This window comes from Nyctereutes procyonoides, unplaced genomic scaffold (assembly GCF_905146905.1).
Source record: "Nyctereutes procyonoides isolate TBG_1078 unplaced genomic scaffold, NYPRO_anot_genome, whole genome shotgun sequence".
In the NCBI taxonomy this organism is placed as follows: Eukaryota; Metazoa; Chordata; class Mammalia; order Carnivora; family Canidae; genus Nyctereutes; species Nyctereutes procyonoides.
The window spans coordinates 17,416,433-17,435,755 of NW_026575142.1; the positions used below are offsets into that span (position 1 = coordinate 17,416,433).

Genomic DNA, 19,323 nt, shown 5'->3' on the forward strand with positions numbered 1-19,323 from the left:
AGAGAGAGATCTATATAAATATATATATATATGTATATATATATATATTTAAACTTGGCAAAGATTACAGGAACAATAATTAATGGATCCATTATCCTAATCCAGTTCTGATTCCCAAACCCAAGATGTTATCTCTATCTATTCTATAATGCCTCTTTACTCTTACTTAAAATACATAATTAAAATGCCAGAGAATCAGGATGTGCTGTCCCATGGTGATGGTTGACATTAGCACCCTGAATTCCTTTCCCTGTTGTTTCCCTATACTCAATGACCTTGCATCCTCACTTTCACTTCCTACCCTTCATTTGCTAGCCTGGAGAAAATCACATCCAGCTCAATACTGTGATTTCTCCTGGCATGGGAGTGTCAACGTCATCTTATTGTTTAGTTAATTTGTGGTCTCAATTTTAAATAGATAAATTCTGATATTTCCAAGGAACCAAACAATAAATATTCATTTTCCTTGGTAGTTCAAAAAATTAGATTTTCTTCAGCTAATTTAAAAATGTTGGTCTCCAGTGGACATTCAGAAAATACAAATATCTCAAAACTTATAGAAATATCGAAAAATGTAGTCAAGCCAGCAGTCCTGAACCTGACAGGGTATCTTCTTGTGTAATATGAAGGAGACAGAGAGAGAGAGCGAGCGAGAGAGAGAGAGAATGAAAAAAAAAAGGAGAAAAAGGCAAATAGTCATTTCGCAATGTTCCACAAATAAAGCTAATTTATGGGAATGTTTTTCCAGAGCAAAATTGTTAATGACTATGTCGTTGTGTCATTATTATTAACTGCTTTGTGCATTGTTTTTATCCTGACAGATAATAATGACAAGAATTCAAGGTAAGTGACTATTCCAACAATACATCACCTTTTCTAGAATAACTTCCTAATACTCCTTTTAAAGGCACAAAGCAGATATAATATTTTCATGCATATTGTACTTCCTATAAAATGGCATAGGTAATCCATTTCTTTTCTCTTTAAAACACTGCTGTAATTTGTTTTCAAAAACCTTTTAGAATATCCCTCTGGATTAGGTCCACATCTCCCCTATGTATCCAGCAACACCACAGAATTTCAAACCTAAATGGACAAAGGAAAAGTTGAATGAGTATGATTTCATGAGCACAGGGGAGATCCCTAAACCTCAAATTCTTCCCACAGGCAAATAATAGAAGCCTGAAATTTAATTATTAGATATTTCTCTTTAGTTTGAGAGTTTACTTTCTCACATAAAAAATGTCAGTTAATCATACATTGGTAAAAAAAAATCATACATTGGTATAAGAGTAGGATTAGATTGAATTTAATTTAGAATACACAAGGTAGGCACCAGGCAATTTTCTGCAAAAGAGGTGGTGGAAAGGCAGAGGTTGAAGTTATTAAGGAAATTTTAAGTAATTCGCAGTAGAGAGGAGTGTTGGATGTGGTAACATTAGTGTCAGACTAGGAGTGCTAGGGTCAGCCTGGATCTAGAATAATCACACTTTTCTCACTGGGTAAAAAAAAAAGATGAAAATGAGCATAGGTGTAGATGAATGGCAAGGAGAGAACGCACAGGAAGTTTGAGTGAATTTTTCAGTTTTTAGAGATGATTTTATCTTCTGATAGATGTGGTAATGTAGAATAAGAAGATCATGGTGAAGTTTGAGAAAGCTATGGAGAGAAATGGGACAATCTGTAGACAGATGAAGTACAGTGATGTAAATTGAGCTAAGGCTGGAGACCATACTCATTTGTTCATTCATTTCACAAATATTAATTAAGTGCCTATTAGGTATCAGAAACTATTACAAGGGATCCCTGGGTGGCGCAGCGGTTTAGTGTCTGCCTTTGGCCCAGGGAGCGATCCTGGAGACCCAGGATCGAGTCCCACGTTGGGCTCCCGGTGCATGGAGCCTGCTTCTCCCTCTGCCTGTGTCTCTGCCTCTCTCTCTCACTGTGTGCCTATCATAAATAAATAATAAAAAAATTAAAAAAAAAAAGAAACCATTACAAGTGCTGAGGATACAGAAAAGAACCAAATAGGCAAAAATCTCTGTCCTTGGGGAGCTTACATTTTAGTAAGGGTGACATAATAAGCACCGTAAATAAATACAATAAATAGCATGGTAGCTTGTAATAATCTATCACTTTCTTTCTAAGAAAAAAGCAAACATGGAATGGAGATATGAAAAGGTGTGGACAGGAAGTTGAAATTTTAAAGGTTTTGGCCAGGGAAGATCTCATTGAGAAGGTGACTTATGGGGGAAAATCTGAAAGAGATGAGAGGGTTGGCCATGCAGGTATCTGAAGAAAGAGTATTCTGGCAAGAGGAAATAGCAAGTGCAGATGGTCAAAAGTGAGAATAAATTTGATATGAACAAAGGTCAGCAAAGAGGCCAGATGCTTGGGTGCTGAGAGCTGGAGTGCAGTAGGAGGAGACAAGGTCGGAGAGCCAATTGGCTAGACCGTGGAGGCCCTTGGACATCTCAACAAGCACTTGGGATTCTACTCTGAGCCGGAGGGGAAGCTGATTTCCCCAGGCATGGCACGGGTTGGCATGAGTTCACAGGGTGAAGAGTTTGTCTCCAGCAGGCCCCACAGCTTGGCTTTAGGAGGAGAGGGGCAAACAGCTGGATGGATGCAGAGTTGAGTTTTCAAAGATAGAGGCAGGGAAAAGGATTAAGGAAGATGGTAAGAATGTAGTCCAAATGGTTTGTGTGAGATCTGGGATGCCTGGGGAAGGAAGTACAACCTTGATGGGGTGTTGAGAATTATAAAGTAATGAGGGTTTAAGGGACTGCACATTTCAACTGGGATGACAAATAGGTGTATAATGAGGAAGGAAGTGACAAAACAGGATACATAGGCAGTCCCAGAATGCCAATGGAGTAGAGTAATTTCTGGTGAGAGAAAGGTCCAGGGTGTGTCCATGAATGGTGAAGTAGAAATCTCTGAAGTTGCGAAGGTCAAAGATGGGTTAGATACAACTTTATGAGAGATGAAATGAGTAAGGAATACTAAGGAAATATGATTTTATGGGAAGTATGGGAGTTTTTAAAAACTTTCCATCATATTAATACTATTTGATGTAGTTGTAAAATTTTTAAGTGCTAGAAGGAAGCTTTAAATCAGTTTATCCAACCACCTCAACTTATAAGGAAATAGAAGTAGAAACAGGTTGAGGGTCAAGCCTGGGGTCCAATAGTTATATGTTAGTATAACTGGGAGTAGAGAGCACTTTTTATTTTCTTTCAATACCTCTCAGAAAAACTTCGCTGAATCTCTGCTGAACATGAAATATAGCTATACTGAAATCTCTGGAAGAAGTAAATCTGAACGATAAAAGCTTGTTTTTAGGATGCCAGGTTTGGCAAGAATTTCTCAGTCGGTGGGGACTTTATTTCTTACTAAAGGATGACTCATAAAATCATCACCTAAGGAGAATTTCTCTTTGTTTTGGAAAGGATGGTCTATAAATCCATATGTTTTTCTCCTCAGGTTACAAGATGAGAGGAAAGGTGACAGCAGCCAAGTTGGCTTCTTTCAATTGGTAATAAAACTGTGCTGATTTTTGACATAAATTTTACAACCGCAAATTGTTCAGCTCATGGAGGGAGTGTTAAATCTTTAGTCACTGGCAGGTTTTTAAGTACAGTGTTCACTTTTTCAATATCTTTTCAGTAATAAACTTTGCCTATGTAATAACATGCTAAATGGCAATTAGAAATATATTGGTAACTAACACATAAATCCTGGGGCGCCTGGGTGTCTCAGTCTGTTAAGCATCCAACTCTTGATTTTAGCTCAGGTCCTGATCTCAGGGTTGTGAGATTGAGCCCTGTGTTGGCCTCTATGCTGGGCATGGAACTGCTTAAAATTCTTCCTCTCTCTCTCTCTCTCTCTCCCCTTGTGCCCCTCCCCACTGCCCCCCCCACATAAATAAATTAATAAATTAATTAAAAAGTACATAAATCCTATCTGGTAGATCAGAAAAGTGTCCTGGAAAATAATCACTATGCCCATAATTATTTTAGTAAGGAAAATCATTATAGTAATCATATGGTGTATATTTATCCTTATATGTCTTTAGAAATTCCATAGTTTAGGTCTTTTCTCCAAACTTTCACAAGGTAGAGGCATTTCTAGGCACTAATAGGCACTCGTTTGTCAATATCAGTTATGGGATACAATTTATGCTATTGCTGATTGCTTCACACAGTATTTCTACGCGGCAATGGCATCAATGCCAATGATCACTTCTCACTGAAGTTGTGAATCAGTGGCAAAGAACTGAAGCCAGTTCTTGAGGTGAAGAATGAATTCAGAGACTAGGAAATAAGTAACATAAACCAACAATGTAAGAGTCTAGTGTTTTAGATAATTGAGATACCACTTATTTTGATATAATTAGTGAAAGCCCTACTGTTCAATTAAGATGATTCCCATAAAATTTGGTGCTGAATGCTATCTATCAGAATCTAGTAACTAAAATTAAATAGTCCTACTTCTCCCGCTTTTCACCCATAGATGATCTCTGAATCCTTTGTTTTTCAAGTTTCGATTTTCTTCAACGACTGACATTTGGCTGATGTTTGTGGGAAGTTTATGTGCGTTTCTCCATGGACTATCCCATCCAGGCGTGCTGCTCATTTTTGGCACAATGACAGATGTTTTTATTGCATATGACACTGAATTACAAGAACTCAAGATCCCTGGAAAAGCGTGTGTAAACAACACTATAGTCTGGATCAACAGCTCCCTTAACCAGAATGTGACAAATGGAACACAGTGTGGGTAGGCTGCTATTTCTTATTTTTTACTTTTTGTTGTTCACATATTAAATTATAATTCAAAATGTGTAAATGGGATTTTATTAGTTGAACTGAAATGATATCCAACACAGTGAACAGAAACATAAATTTAACCCATATTTCTACAAAATACTCTGCCTTGAGTGTCTTCCTATCTTACCAGGTTTTTAAATACTAACAACAAAAAAAGAATTGGAAATTGCTCATTAAATATATCACCCATATTTAAGCACTTGGTAGACTATAGGCTTAAGGACAAACACTACCATATACTAGGAAAGTAAGCCATGAATTTTACTTGAGTCTTTGTCATGTCCCATGTCTACTATGCAAGACTTCTTTGTATTAGTTCATAACACCTTTCTGTTTCTTAACTTCTGTGGTTGTGGCTAATGGTCCACTTGATCTTCAGCCTTCTTTCTATAATGGGAAATTCATTAGTGTACTACAACACTGGTCTTTGTAGTTGAGTTTCTATGGAAGAGTGGTACAGTGCTATAAAGAGAAGGGAGCCATGCAGAATTAGCCAGAACTCACTCTTGATAATTAACTCATTTTGTGATAAGTCCAATAGGTAGCTTTGTAATCAGTGAGTCTGTAGTATTCAGTGTTGACTCACTGTCACAGCATGGACTTTGTAGCCTTTCTTGCACTGCCTTGGGACAGAACAAGCTCATTTGCATGTATGAACCCACACACTCAGGTTCAAGAGCCAAGGGCAGGACACACTCTAGCTGGAAAGAACTTGGAATAGCTTCCCTAGGCAAATTTATATTTTTCCACTTCACTTAAAAATTTTTCTACGTATTTGATTTAGATTATGAACAAATCCTCCTCAACCACTGATACTCTTCCATGATATTATCTACTGTTCGGGTCTTTCATCCATTCACTCATTCAACCAAAATTGTTTGAACACCAACTACATACCAGGAGCTTGTGTAAGTCTTAAGGATCAGTGGTTTTCTTGAGTCATGGTCCTTATCTTCATGGTGTTTAGGTCTAGTCAATGTAATCATCATTAGATCAAAGACATTCAAATAAACATGTAGATACAGCTAGGTAGTACTTGACAGAAAAATACAGGAGAACATACAATGTGCAGAATTACCCTTTAAAAAATCATAAGCTGGGCAGCCTGGGTGGCTCAGCAGTTTAGTGCTGCCTTCAGCCCAGGGCATGATCCTAGAGACCCAGGATTGAGTCCTACATTGGGCTCCCTGCATGGACAGCCTGCTTCTCCTTCTGCCTCTCTCTCTCTCTGTCTGTCTCTCATTAATAAATAAATAAAATCTTAAAAAAATAATAAGCCCACTCATTAGAAATACATTTTCTAACGTCTAAATATATATGTTTCTTTTCTAAATGTGGAAGTAAGATTCAGAAGGGTTGGTATAGAAGAGTTACTGTTGTCCACGACAGTCTTTTAAGTCTTTCATTTATCTTGGAGGACAAAAGTGAAATGCTTTTTACAGAATACTTTGACTACAAAATGTAATGCTAATTACTTCCCCCTTTGAAAAAAAAAATGCTTTCGGATTCATATATGATGTAAATTGACCCAAATCATTAATAACATTCAAGAAGGTAAAATTTTCTAGGGAAAATTCCTGAAAGTATATCCTGTTATACCTTGAAGTTTGGAAATAAATGTTAGAGGACCAAAATTTGAGACATATCCGTGGTATCACATGCTCAAAAATATTTATTAAGTGATTTAAAGAATGAATCTACTATTAACTTCTGCATTACTAACATCCCATAGAAAAGAGTTTACTGTGGCTACCCATTACACTTTATTTATTCTTACTGGGTCATATACTTGAGGTGAGCAGATAATGAAAAGCAAACAGGGGCTTTCAGAAGCTCATTGGCTTTTGCTGAGTTCATATGATACAGAAGATGTAAATGGATATTTGTCCTTTCTAAAATTTCATATGGGTATCTGGAGTTGTGTAGACCACGTCTTTCTCAAGCCTTTTCTTTACCAGAAACTCCTTTGATGAGTTACACACTTCAATTGTGGACTATTACGGTCCCTGACATGACTACTGTTTTACCTCTAGGTAGATGTTTGTTTAGCTTTTATGTAGTTAAGATCACTGTGAAAGTGGATTTGGGCGGGACAAAAGAGAAGGGAGTGGACATTTTCCTACCATGTAAGTAGTTAACGTGCCTCCAGAATTACTCAACTCTTTTTTGCAACTTTCATTCCTGGAAAAGTGTATCATTAAAAGTGATAAAAGTGATAAAAGTGACTTTCTCCACCTATTAGTCTTGGACAAGGTTATGATCTTATCAACATAAACATGCATGTGTAATGGTAGGAGTGGGTTTTTCTTTTTCATTTCACTGATTGGTTTCAATATCAATTGTAATCCATTGGATGGAATTTTTCAGCAAAGTCTTCCAAACTGCTCTCAGTGCATAATGCTGAAAAGTATTATGGAACATCAAGCTTCCTGATTAGTTTATCAGAATTTATTTGCTTAGAATAGTTGAAAAATAAAGCAAAATAATGAAAGATGACTGAAGGGGAAGTCTAAAGAGTCCAAATACCACAGTGCAGCTTCTTTTTATTTTCTTTTATCCAATTAATGTGTAAAAATTCAAATGGAAGCCACAGAGTCTTGTGACTTAATTGTGGAAGTGACATACCATAATTTCTTCCATTTTCTATTAGTCGCACCACCAACCCTGGTACAATCTGGGAAGGGACTATACAACAGTGTGAATACCAGGAGACAAGAAAGATTAAGGGCATGGAGGTTGACTACTGCTGCCATTGAGAATGTGGATTCCTTATTTCCCCCGCATATGAGTGCATCAAAGTAGAACTCAGCCTGCACTCTTTCTTAGATTTCAGTCTGTTTTCTTAGCATGTACACATTCAAGCACTATGTTGAAGTTAGACATTGCAAAACCATACAGCTTTATTTTATTTTATTTTATTATTTTATTTTATTTTAGAACAGCTTTATTGAGATACGATTCACATACCATAAAATTTACCAATTTAAGTGTACAACTCAATAGTTTTCAGTATTTCAGTTGTGCATCTATCACTACAATCAATTTTAGAATATTTTTATTATGACAAAAAGAAATCCTATACCCCTCAGCTATCACTCCCCAATTCCCCATCCCCCTCAGCCCTAGACAACCATTGGTCTACTTTCTAGCTCTGTAGATATGCCTATTCTGGACATTTCACACAAATGGAATTTCACAATATGTGGTCCTTGGCTTCTTTAACTTAGCATAATGTTTTCAAGGTTCATCATATTGTAGCATGAATTAGGACAGCCTAGCATCTGTCTATCTTGGAGGGTGTTCCAGGTACACTTGAGGGGGATATGTAGTCTGCTTTTATTTAACAGAATGTTCAAAAGATGTCTGTTAGATCTAATTGGTTTATGGTGTTATTCAAATCCTCTATTCCTAATTGTTCTATCCAATACTGAAAGTATGGAGTTGTAATCTCTATTATTATTGAATTATTTCTACTCTTGAATCTGTCACACTTTGCTTCATGTGTTTGGGAGCTATTTTTAAATGTATATATATTTAAAATTGCTATAATCTTCTGATTGAGCCTTTTATCATCACAAAATGATATTTATTTCTAGTAATCATTTTTAAAATTTTTTTATATTAGTAGAGCCATTCCTGGTTTGTTATGGCTGCTCTTTGCCATGACATGTCTTTTTCCATATTACTTTCAACTTGTTCATATCTTTGAATCTAAAATGTGTCTTCTATAGAGAGCCTATAATTGGAGTTTGTGTTTTTTAAAAATTTATCCAATCTGACAATCTCTGCCTTTTGACTGGATTAATTAATCCATTACTTATAAAACCAAACTACCTAGTAGTCTGAAAGAGTGGATAAAAGAAGGTTAGAGATCTTAGGGCCCAAATAATGACATGGTTGAGTTCCTTGGGTTTTCTTTAGGCCTCATATGTACTAGATTGGGTGTTGCAAAAACTGCAACCTAGAAATACCAATGAGCACAGCCCACAAAGGACCTAATAAAATTCTCTCTCTCTAGATAATGGACCACAAAGAGGCAGCCTAACAGAATAATGTCAGGCAACAACTATTCTACTTTAGTCAACACCACAGAACAAAACAGCATACATATAACCTTACTCTTACCCATGCCAGCAAAAGTTGAGTTGGGAATTAGGCTTCCATCTTTGCCAGGTATCAATGAGCCCCAGCCATGTCTCTTCCCCATCCAACTCCTGTGGTGTTACTGAAGAATATGTGGAGGCCTGAACCACCCCCACTGTAATGAGAAACCTCTCTCCCTACCTGCTTGGGTAAGATCAGAGAGTCAGGACATTTATCACCACCCCCATAGAAGAGAAAATCAAGACATTTTCAGATGAGGGAAATGAAGAGAATTTATTGCCAGCTGACTCACCTAAAAGAATGGCTAAGAGAAGTTCTTTGAACAGAAAGGAAACAATAAAAGAAACCTTGAACATTTAGAAGGAAGAACATGGTAAGCAAAACCATGGGTAAATGTAGTAGACTTTCCTTCTCCTGAGTTTTCTAAATTATGTTTGATGGTGGAAACAAAAATGCTAACACTGTCTGATATGGTCCTATTGTAACATTGCCTGAGGTGAGTATGATTCAGAAATATTAAAGACAATTATATTATTAACAGGGGAGAGTAAAGGTATATAAAGGGAGGTGGTGTTTTTATATACCCTGTGCAAACTGGTAAAATGACAACACCAGCAGACTATAATAAGTGATATACCTATAATGTAATTCCTAGAGCAACCACTAAAAAACTATGCAAAGAGATACACTCAAAAACACTACAGATAAATCAAAATTGAATTCTAAAAAAATGTTTAAGGGGTGCCTGGCTGGTTCAGTCAGTTAAGCATCTGACTCTTGATCTTAGCTCAGGTCTTGATCTCAAGGTTGTGAGTTCAAGCCCTGCATTGGGCTTTACTTATTTTAAAATAAAATAAAGTTAAATTAACTTAAAATTTTAAAAATGTTTGAGTAGCTCATAGGAAAGCAGGGGAAAGGAAATTAAAAAAATAAAAACCGAGAGAACAACCTGAAAACAAAAAATAAAATGTCACATTTGAGCCCTAATATACCAATAATTATATTACATTTAAATGATTTAAATTACCAAATAAGGCAGAAATTGGCAGAATGGATTTTAAAACACCCAACTACATGCTATTTAGGAGAAAATCACTTTAACCTTAATAATATAGGCAAGTTGAGGAGCACTTGACCTGGCTCAGTCTGACTCTTGATTTCAGCTCATGTCATGATCTCAGGGTTGTGAGATCAAGCCCCATATTGGGTTCTGTGCTCAGTGCTGAGTCTGCTTGAGATTCTTCTCTCCTTCTCCCTCTGCCCCTCCTCCTGCTCTCACTCTCTCTATATATAAATAAATAAAATCTCTAAAGAAAATAACAGGCAAGTTGAAAGTAAAAGAATGGAAAAAGATGTATCATTCAACCATTAATCAAAAGATAGCAGAAATGACTACACTGATAGGAGGTAAAATAGACTTTGGAACAAAGAAAATTACAGGGACAAAGAGGAACATTATACAATGATAAAAGGGTCAATCTGCCAGGAAGATGCAGCAATCTTAAATGTGTACTCACCAAACAACAGAGCTGTAAAACATGTGAAGCAACAATTGACAGAACAGAAAAAGAGACAAATCAAAATTATAGTAGAACTCTTAAAAATCCATCTCTCACTGAACGACAGAACAGCTAGACATACAATTATCAAGTATATAGAAGAGCTCAACACCAGTAACAAACAGGATCTAATCAACATCTATAGAACATTCCATTCAACAACCACATACTACACATTCTTTTTAAGTCTCTACAGAGCATATACCAAGACAGACCATACCCTGAGCCACGAAACAAACCTCAACAACCATCAAATACCTGAAATAATAGAGTGCGTTCTTTGACCACAGTGGAATCAAACTAGAAATCAGTAACAGAAAGATCATGGAAACCCCCCAGATTTTTGGGAATCAAATAATACACATCTAAATAGTCTATAGGTCAAAGATAAAGTCGCAAAGCAAAAGTTTTAAACATTGAACTGAATGAAAAGGAAAACAGAAAATGTAAAGACCTATGGGACACAGCTCCTACAGTGCCAAGAGGAAAATTTATAGCACTGAGTGCATACATAACAATAGAGGAAGCAACTCAAATTAAATATCTAAGCTCTCAACTCAAGAGCCTAGAAAAAGAGCAAAGTAAGTCCCCAGAAAGCATGAGAGGATAAAATAAAGCTAAAACAAGTAAATGCAGGAAATCAGTGAAACAAAGAGTTGGTTCTTTGAAAAGATCAATGAAGTTGACAAAACTTTATCAAAATTGATAAAAAAGGGAGAAGACACAAATGACCAATATTGAGAATGAAAGATGAAATATTACTGCAGAATTTGTAAGCATCAAGAGGACAACAAGAAAAAAAAGAGGACAACAAAGAACTACTATAAGCAAGTCTATACACATAAACTTGACAACTTAGAGAAATGAAACAATTGCTTGAAAAAATAAACTACTACAACTCACCCAATATGATATAAAAAATTTGAATAGCCCTATCTAGGAAGTTGAATTTATAATTTTAAAATTCTAAAAAGATAAATCTCCAGGCCAATGTGATTTCACTGGAGAATTTTATCTAGTGTTTAAAAAGAAATAACACCAGCTTTCTATAATATTTTCTAGAGTATAGAAGGAACCACTTCCCAATTCATTTTAGGAAGCTGATATTAACGTGATACCCAGACTATACAAATATATCACAAAAAAGAAAATCACAGATAAATGTCCCTTATGAATACAGATGCGAAGTATTAACAAAATACTAGCAAATAGAATTTTAGCAATATATAACAAAGAATTACACACCATGACCAAGTAGATTGTATTCTAGAGAAGCATACATGATTCAGTATTAGAAAAACAGTCAATGTAATCCATCATGTTATCAGGCAAATATAGAAATCCACGTGATGTAAAAAAAGAAATCCTCCATCGATGTAAAAAAAGCATTTAAAATTTCAACATCCACCCATAATAAAAACTCTCATAAAACTAGGAACAGAAAAGAAATTCTTTAACTTAAAAAAAAATCTACAAAAAAGTCCTACGGCTAACGTTATACTTAAAAGTAGAAAATTGAATACTTCCCACTAAGACTGGAAACAAGGCAAGGATATATGCGTTCACTGCTATTATTCATCACAGTACTCAATGTTCTAGCCTATACAATAAGGAAGGAGAAGAATACTGATTTAATACTTAACACTACTGAACTGTACACTTAAAAATGGTTAAGTTGGTAAATTTTATGTTATGTGTTTTTTACTACAATCAAAAAATTTAAATGAAAAAAAATACAGATCTAAAAGGAAGAAATATACCTGTTTATTTTGAAGATATTATTGTCAACATAGAAAATCCCAAAGAATCTACAAAAATATCCTAGAATCAATGAATGAGTTTAGCAAAGTCATAGAATACCAGATAAATATACAAAGTTTAGTGGTATTTCTACATACTAGCAATGAACATGTGAGCACCAATATTAAAAATATAATGTCAAAAAATAAAATAAAAATAATATCATTAACAATTGCTCAAAAAATTTATTTAGGTGTCAATCTAATCAAACATGTACAGGATTTATATGCTGAAAAGTGCAAAACGCTGATGAAAGAAATCAGAGACCAAAATAGATGGAGAGACCTCTCCTTGTTAATAGATGGAGAGAAAATTCATATAGTAAAGATGTCAGTTCCCCCAAACTAATTTACAGCTTTAATAAAATTCCTATCAAAATCTCAGCCAGACATTTTTGTGGATATAGACAAGATTACTCTAAAGTTTATATGAAAAGGCAAAAGAACTAGAATATGTAAAGCAATTTTGAAAAAGAGGAATAAAATCTGAGGAAACAGTCTACCCGATTTCAAGACATATTATATAGCTATAGCAATCAAAGTTGTGTAGTATTGACAAAGGAACAGAACAGAGAACTCAAACAGACCCATGCAAATTAATTATTGACATCCAATTGATCATTGACAAAGGTGGAAAAGAAATTCAATGGAGAAAATATAAACTTTTTATCAAATAGTTGAATGACTAATTGGATATCTATAGGCAGAAAAATTAACCCATACAAAAAATAGCTCCAAGTGGAGTGTGGACTCAATTGTAAAAAGTAACCTGTAAATTTTTAGAAATATATGTGGGTGACCATTTTCATGTCTAAGGCTAGACAAAGAGCTCTTAGACCTGACACTAAAGGTACAATTCATAAAAAGAAAAACTGATGAATTAGACTTTATCAGAATGAAAAATGTTTGCTCTGCAAAAGATCCTGAAGAGGAAGAAAAGAAAAGGTACAGACTGGGAGATCATATTTGCAAATTATATGTCTAACAAAGGACTAGGATCTCGAAAATATAAAGAACTCTCCAAACTCAATGGCTAGAAAAACACCAGTTCGAATAGGGAAAAACACATGAACAGACATTTCACTAAGGATATAAAGATGGCAAATGTGCACATGAAAAGTTATTCAGCAACATTAGCAGTTAGGGAATGCAAATTAAAATCAAGATGAGATATCAGTACAAATCTATCAGAATGACTAACATAAAAATTGTGATAACACCAGAGCTGGTGAGGATACGGCAGAACTGGATCACTTATACTTTTCTGGTAGGAATGTAAAATGGTGCAGCCACTATGGAAAATAGTTTGGAAATTTAAAAAAAAATCAAACATGCAAGTGTTATACAATCCAAAAATTCTACTCTTGGGGATTTATTCCAGAGAAATGAAAACCTATGTTCACATAAAAACCTATACACAAAGGTTATAGAAGCTTTGTCTGTAATAGACAAAAAGTGGAAACAACTCAGACTATCCTTCAATGCGTAAATGGTGAAATAAGCCGTGATACATGTATACCACGGAATAATACTTAACAATAAAGAGGAACAAATAATTTATGGAATTTTAAAGAAATATGCTGAGTGGGGAAAAAAAAAGCCACCAACACCAAAAGGTTACATACTGTGTGATTCCACTTGCATAATATTCTTCGAATGATAAAACTGTAGCAACAGAGAACAGATGGATGGTAGCCAGGGATTAATGGGGGAGTGCAGGCTGGATGGAAGCATGTGGAGATGTAAAAGGGTGACTTGAAGAATCACTGGGGTGATGAGAACATTCTGGTCTTGATTATATTAATGTCAACATCCTTGTTGTGATATTGTCCTTGTTGTTTTATATACCAAAGGGTGTATAAGTTTCTATATTATTCCTCACCAGCGCATGAGAATCTACACTAACCTCAAAATAAAAAGCTTTATGAAAAACAAACAAAAAATAGCTTCCTGGGTGAAAAAAATTGTCACAGATTCTCTGAAAGGTAATCCTAGCCATTCTGGTAGTAGTGTATGGGTATCCTGTAAAGCAACTTTACCCAGCGATCAGCCATTTGTCTATAGGTTGATGTCCTTGCATTAAGAATTCAAAGCCTCCAACATTCTGAGAGTAGGACATAAGCACATTTCTAACCTGTGATGCTCATTTAGAAGTTGACACTAACGTGACTCCAACGTGTTACTGGGTGAATAGTTCATGAAAACCATGGAAAGGATAAGTCTGTGTTAAGCAATGCACCTTGTCATGAAGACCTCCTACATATTTAAAATGAAAACCCTATGGCTCTAGTAAATCGGAAACCTTGAGGTATAAATTGAGTACTTTGATTTTATGGTGCATTTCTTTTTCATAAAAAGCAAGGTAAGAATTCTCATATCTCAACAATTTGTAAAATATCTCTTACCGTTCCCTCTAATTGTCATCTTTCTGCCCCCTTCTCACTTCAACAAATGAGCCAGGGGAATCTTCATTTAGTCAAGTAGATGTACGCCAATGTTGCTGTTAAAAAGAAAGGCGCCCATTTGGTGAGCCAAATCACTTGCACACTTGAAAGAATCCTTTCTAGGATTTTATAAGCACAAGAAAACTTTCAATCGGATGATAAAAAATTTGATGTGCAGTCGAAGGAGCCAAGCCAGCCTGCTCTTTTCCTTCCTATCAGTTTTTCTGATACGTTTCTGGAACAATATGTTGTTCCAGAAATATTCTCAAGTAGTTTCTAAAACCCTAGTAACTTCTTATCCCAGAGAATAAAATAAAAATGATAACCATTCATCTCTGGGGTGCCTCGGGAGTGAACAGAATCATAAACTACACATGTCCTTATCCACACCATCCAGCAATAATATAATTCTGAAGTTTTCCCCAATAAATTCTGGTGCTGGGTCAGTTCTTGGTACTTTCAATCTGAGTAGGTTTGTTTATAACTTAGGCAGCTGCGTCTTTCATGGCAGGCATTTTATCGCTTTTGCCTAGAGCATGTGTAGAATGAATGCACCACAGGAAATCTAAGTAAAACTTTTTGAAAAATACTCATAGTCCTCTGTTTTTTGAACAGAGTTGTCAAATGACAGTTGCCATTTCACAAACAAAAAAACTAAGAATGTGGCCTCATTTTCACATTAGAATTGTCTTACTCCATTATGCATCCTATAGAGAGATACTTAACTTTTGTGAGAACCTCTGATTGTGGATATTTACATATAAGTTTTCTAGGTCTTGTCCATTCTTGGGGTTCCCTTAAACCATCAGGAAAGACAGAAGTGTGGTGAACAGATGTATTCGTTGTTTTGGAAACCATCCACAGAGGGGTTAACGGAGGCAATTATTTCCCCTTCCTTATAGGTATTTTAAAAGTCAAAGCAGAATATCTAAACATTTATTGAGGTATTGTTGTATCTGTTACGTGTAAGGTATTATATAAGGCTTCGGGCAGTGTGAGCAAGCAGCTTAAATCAAGCCCTTGCCCTCAAGTGGCTTGCAATCTAGCAAAACAAACATAACTATATTCAGTATAAATAAGTTCAATGAAGGTGTTGAATAATAGTGCAAGATGGCAATAGAATCTGTCATGGAATAATAGTTTGTTCTGAATTAAAGAAATTATACTTCAACACTTGACCTAAGGCTTGGGTCACAAAAGGAAGAGCTGATAGGAAGCAGAAAGCATGTAGGATGAGAACACCTCTGCTGAAGGTGTTGCTTTCTGATTTTCTAAAGAAATAGACTCTATATCATTTAGAGTATCCTCAGGAGTCAGAATTGTTATCAACTGACATGTTAATTTTCTAAGTATAAAATTCTTTATTTTCTGACAGCAATCTCAGACTAATTTGTGCCTTCCTTCCCCACCTCTGCCAATCCCAAACCCTGTGCTGCTGCGTATAGTTGCGGTGAGAAAAAAAAAATGCTATAGAGCTTTCTTGCTCTTCCCCACGAATTCTTAGGCTTCATCTTAGAAAATGTCCCAGAGAGTGAAACCCCTTGGGCTGCAGTTGGCAGAAGGACTGGACTGATAAAGTATTTTTCTCCTTCTTTGGGATGATGACACACACATTTTTCAGTGTCTCCTTAAGATGGAAGAGTTGAAAAGCTGGCTTAGATTCCTGGAGGAGGTAACAGTGAGCCTCCTGATTTACAGCTCACGCTTCTCTACCAATGTCTTTGCAGACACCAATCTGGCTTTGTAAAATCTCTCCCTAGCAGTGATGGCTCCGTCACTACCTAAGGAGCATGAGTGACGGCCTTGGTAGACAGAGCACTGGGCTGCCATCTACTGCCCCTGGCTTCCAACAACTGCCAGTGAGTTATTCCTGCCTATAAAAATGAAGACGGTAGGCATCTTTGCTGAGTTTGGTACCGTGAGGTCTAGGTGGAAATTTGGTTGGATTGATTATAATTCTACATAGAGAAGATGCTTACCCATATTTCATATTTTATTTTCTTCTGTACCCACAAATGTAATCTTTGGCAAGGTTGACCCTACTTCTGAATCTTAACATTTTCTCCCCTCTTTTGAAGGTTGCTGGACATTGAGAGTGAAATGATCAAATTCGCCAGTTACTACGCTGGAATCGCTTTGTTAGTACTCATCACAGGATATATTCAAGTGAGTAGCGCCTCCATTTTATTGATAGATCAACATCTGGGTTCAGAGATATTACAATGAAATGCAAGCTTTTAAGCTGTTCAGAAGCCCTCAGGATACAGTTTTATTTGGAGGTGGAGTGGGGTGTGTGAGAGAATGGGGAAGGATTCTTCTTTTCAGATGAGGAGGAAAATACATGCAGTTATCTAGAGAGAAGGAGAATAGACTTTGAATTTCAATGCTCTGTCCTCCCCTTCTCCCTCTACTTCATCTTCTAAACTCAAAAATAGGCAGTTGTGGGAGTGTTTGTAAGGGGAGCATGAGCACCCTGGAGAAAGGCAGGAGGTGTTGGAGGAAAGCAAACTCTTTCTTTTTCACTTTCATTGCTAAAATCTCAGCAGTCTGTGTTTCAAACCAAATTCTGTAAACCGAATCTAGAGTGTACTCTAGATTTAAGCCATGGAAAGGCTTAGAGATACTTACCCCTTAATAAAGAAGTAGAATATTTCGTCTTTTACCCACTTCTCTAGAAAAAATAATGAAGCCCTTCAGCCCCCATTCATCCAAGAATTCCAGGAAGTTCATGTTCACTTTAAAGAGAAAGGAATCAAATTTTCCCATGCTGGTACTGAGAGTTTTAATGACAGCCTGACTTTGCTTGGTTGGAGGCAGTTATCAGTAGATTTATTCCATGCTTATGTCATAAGTTTTGTTTTACTTGCTCTGAAAATTATTGTCCAACAGTCTGAAAACTATGCATACATGTTTGTTGTCAGGCCTCTCAGGGGGAAAACAATACACCCAGCAGCATCATGCAAAAATAGGTATATATGAACAAGAATTTCTTTTTGGCTCTGTTATCCTTTACGCATGTGGAAGGTGAAGCTCGGTAAGGTTAGATCTATCAGTGGCAAAGCCAAATTCACACCCAAACCTTCTGGCTCCCCTGGCCACAGCTCTTCTGTTCAGCCCACTTTCAGCAGCAGGTGCCAGAGCTCACCGTATCTCCCATGATGCAGCTTTCTGTGAATCACTTTCTTTTTTTCCTCAAGTCTTACATGGAAAGTATTTTCTTCTGCAAAGAGAAGGAATTAACAAACATTTTTTTAACATCACGTGCCAAACATTCCTTGCTCCATTTTCAGATATGCTTTTGGGTGATTGCTGCAGCTCGTCAGATACAGAAAATGAGAAAAATTTCCTTTAGGAAAGTAATGCGAATGGAAATAGGATGGTTCGACTGCAATTCAGTGGGAGAGTTGAATACAAGATTTTCTGAGTAAGTGGCTGGTGGGCAGTTTTTATGTATGTGTGAGTTTTTGATGATAGAGCCCTTATTTCTAAATTAAATAACAATTAGAAACACATTTTCAGTTATTTTGGATGTATTTTGTCTCTTAAATTGGTCTTTTACAGGCAGCATAGTTTTTTCATAGGTGACATTTTATCTGATATGATCATTAAAAATTGAAAGGCAGGATACTACAGTTTATTTTTTGTAGGACCTTGATTAAGATATTAGAAATGAAGTATTACATAAGAGAGTTAAAAGAAGTAGGGCTATTTGGCCTCTAAAAGAGAGACTGAGGGATGTCACAACCCATTTATCTGTAAGGAAAAACAATGTAATTAGAATGAATTATCTTGCCTTATCTATTAAGGCCATTTCTACGCATAAAAACAAAGACCAAAAAATCCAAAGTAGTTCAAGAAAGATTTGAACTAAACAACTAGATTTAAATCTAGTTTATACCTAAAGACCAGTTAGAGCCATTCACGGCCCTCCTTCCCTCCTCCTTCAGGTATTTTGAATGAGCCCTGAGTAATTAGAAGTACTTGAATCCTATTGAACAGAAATTTGGGGTCCTGTGAGGGCCCATGAGAGAGTGTGTAGTATAGGGAAGAGCAAAGACTGAATGTTGAGATACTTAGATGCTACTCATTCTGCCCCTTACTTACTGTGGCCTTGCACAGATACTTAACCTTGCTGGGATACAATTGTCAACTCTGTGGGTAATATCTTAGTCCTTTTTTTTTTTTTTTTTTTTTTTTTTTGCTACTGAGTCCTAAGCCCTGTTTGCTCCATCTGAGCAAGAGATTATGGGAATGTTCCTAGGAATATGAATTTTTTTAAAGATTTTATTTATTCATGAGAGACACACAGAGAGAGGCAGAGACCCTGGCAGAGGGAGAAGCAGGCTCCCTGTGGGGAGCCCAAGCAGGACTCGATCCCCGGACCTTGGGATGACGACCTGAGCCAAAGGCAGAAGCTCAACCACAGAGCTACCCAGGCATTCCTCCAGGAATATGAATTTAATGTTACTATATTCAACTAATATTTTGGACGGCTTACCCTAGGCAAGCCATAAAGATAAACTACACAACTCCTGACCTCAGGGAACTCACCATCTAGGTGAGTAGGAGGGATAAAAGGTGCAAG

At 36.3% G+C, this 19,323-nt stretch overlaps 1 protein-coding gene across 2 annotated transcripts in view; it reads left to right on the forward strand.

Moving 5' to 3' along the window:
• Positions 1–19,323, forward strand: part of ABCB11 (ATP binding cassette subfamily B member 11) — a 91,251-nt gene that overhangs the window by 12,195 nt on the left and 59,733 nt on the right. Inside the window, exons 3-7 of one of the 2 annotated variants that reach the window (XM_055308511.1) lie at positions 822–843; positions 3,487–3,538; positions 4,544–4,782; positions 16,817–16,904; positions 18,029–18,162. In XM_055308511.1, coding sequence (XP_055164486.1) covers positions 822–843; positions 3,487–3,538; positions 4,544–4,782; positions 16,817–16,904; positions 18,029–18,162 — 535 coding nt within the window. Of the gene's footprint in view, positions 1–821; positions 844–3,486; positions 3,539–4,515; positions 4,783–16,816; positions 16,905–18,028; positions 18,163–19,323 lie in introns of both variants that reach the window. The other variant, XM_055308512.1, reaches the window with a different exon arrangement.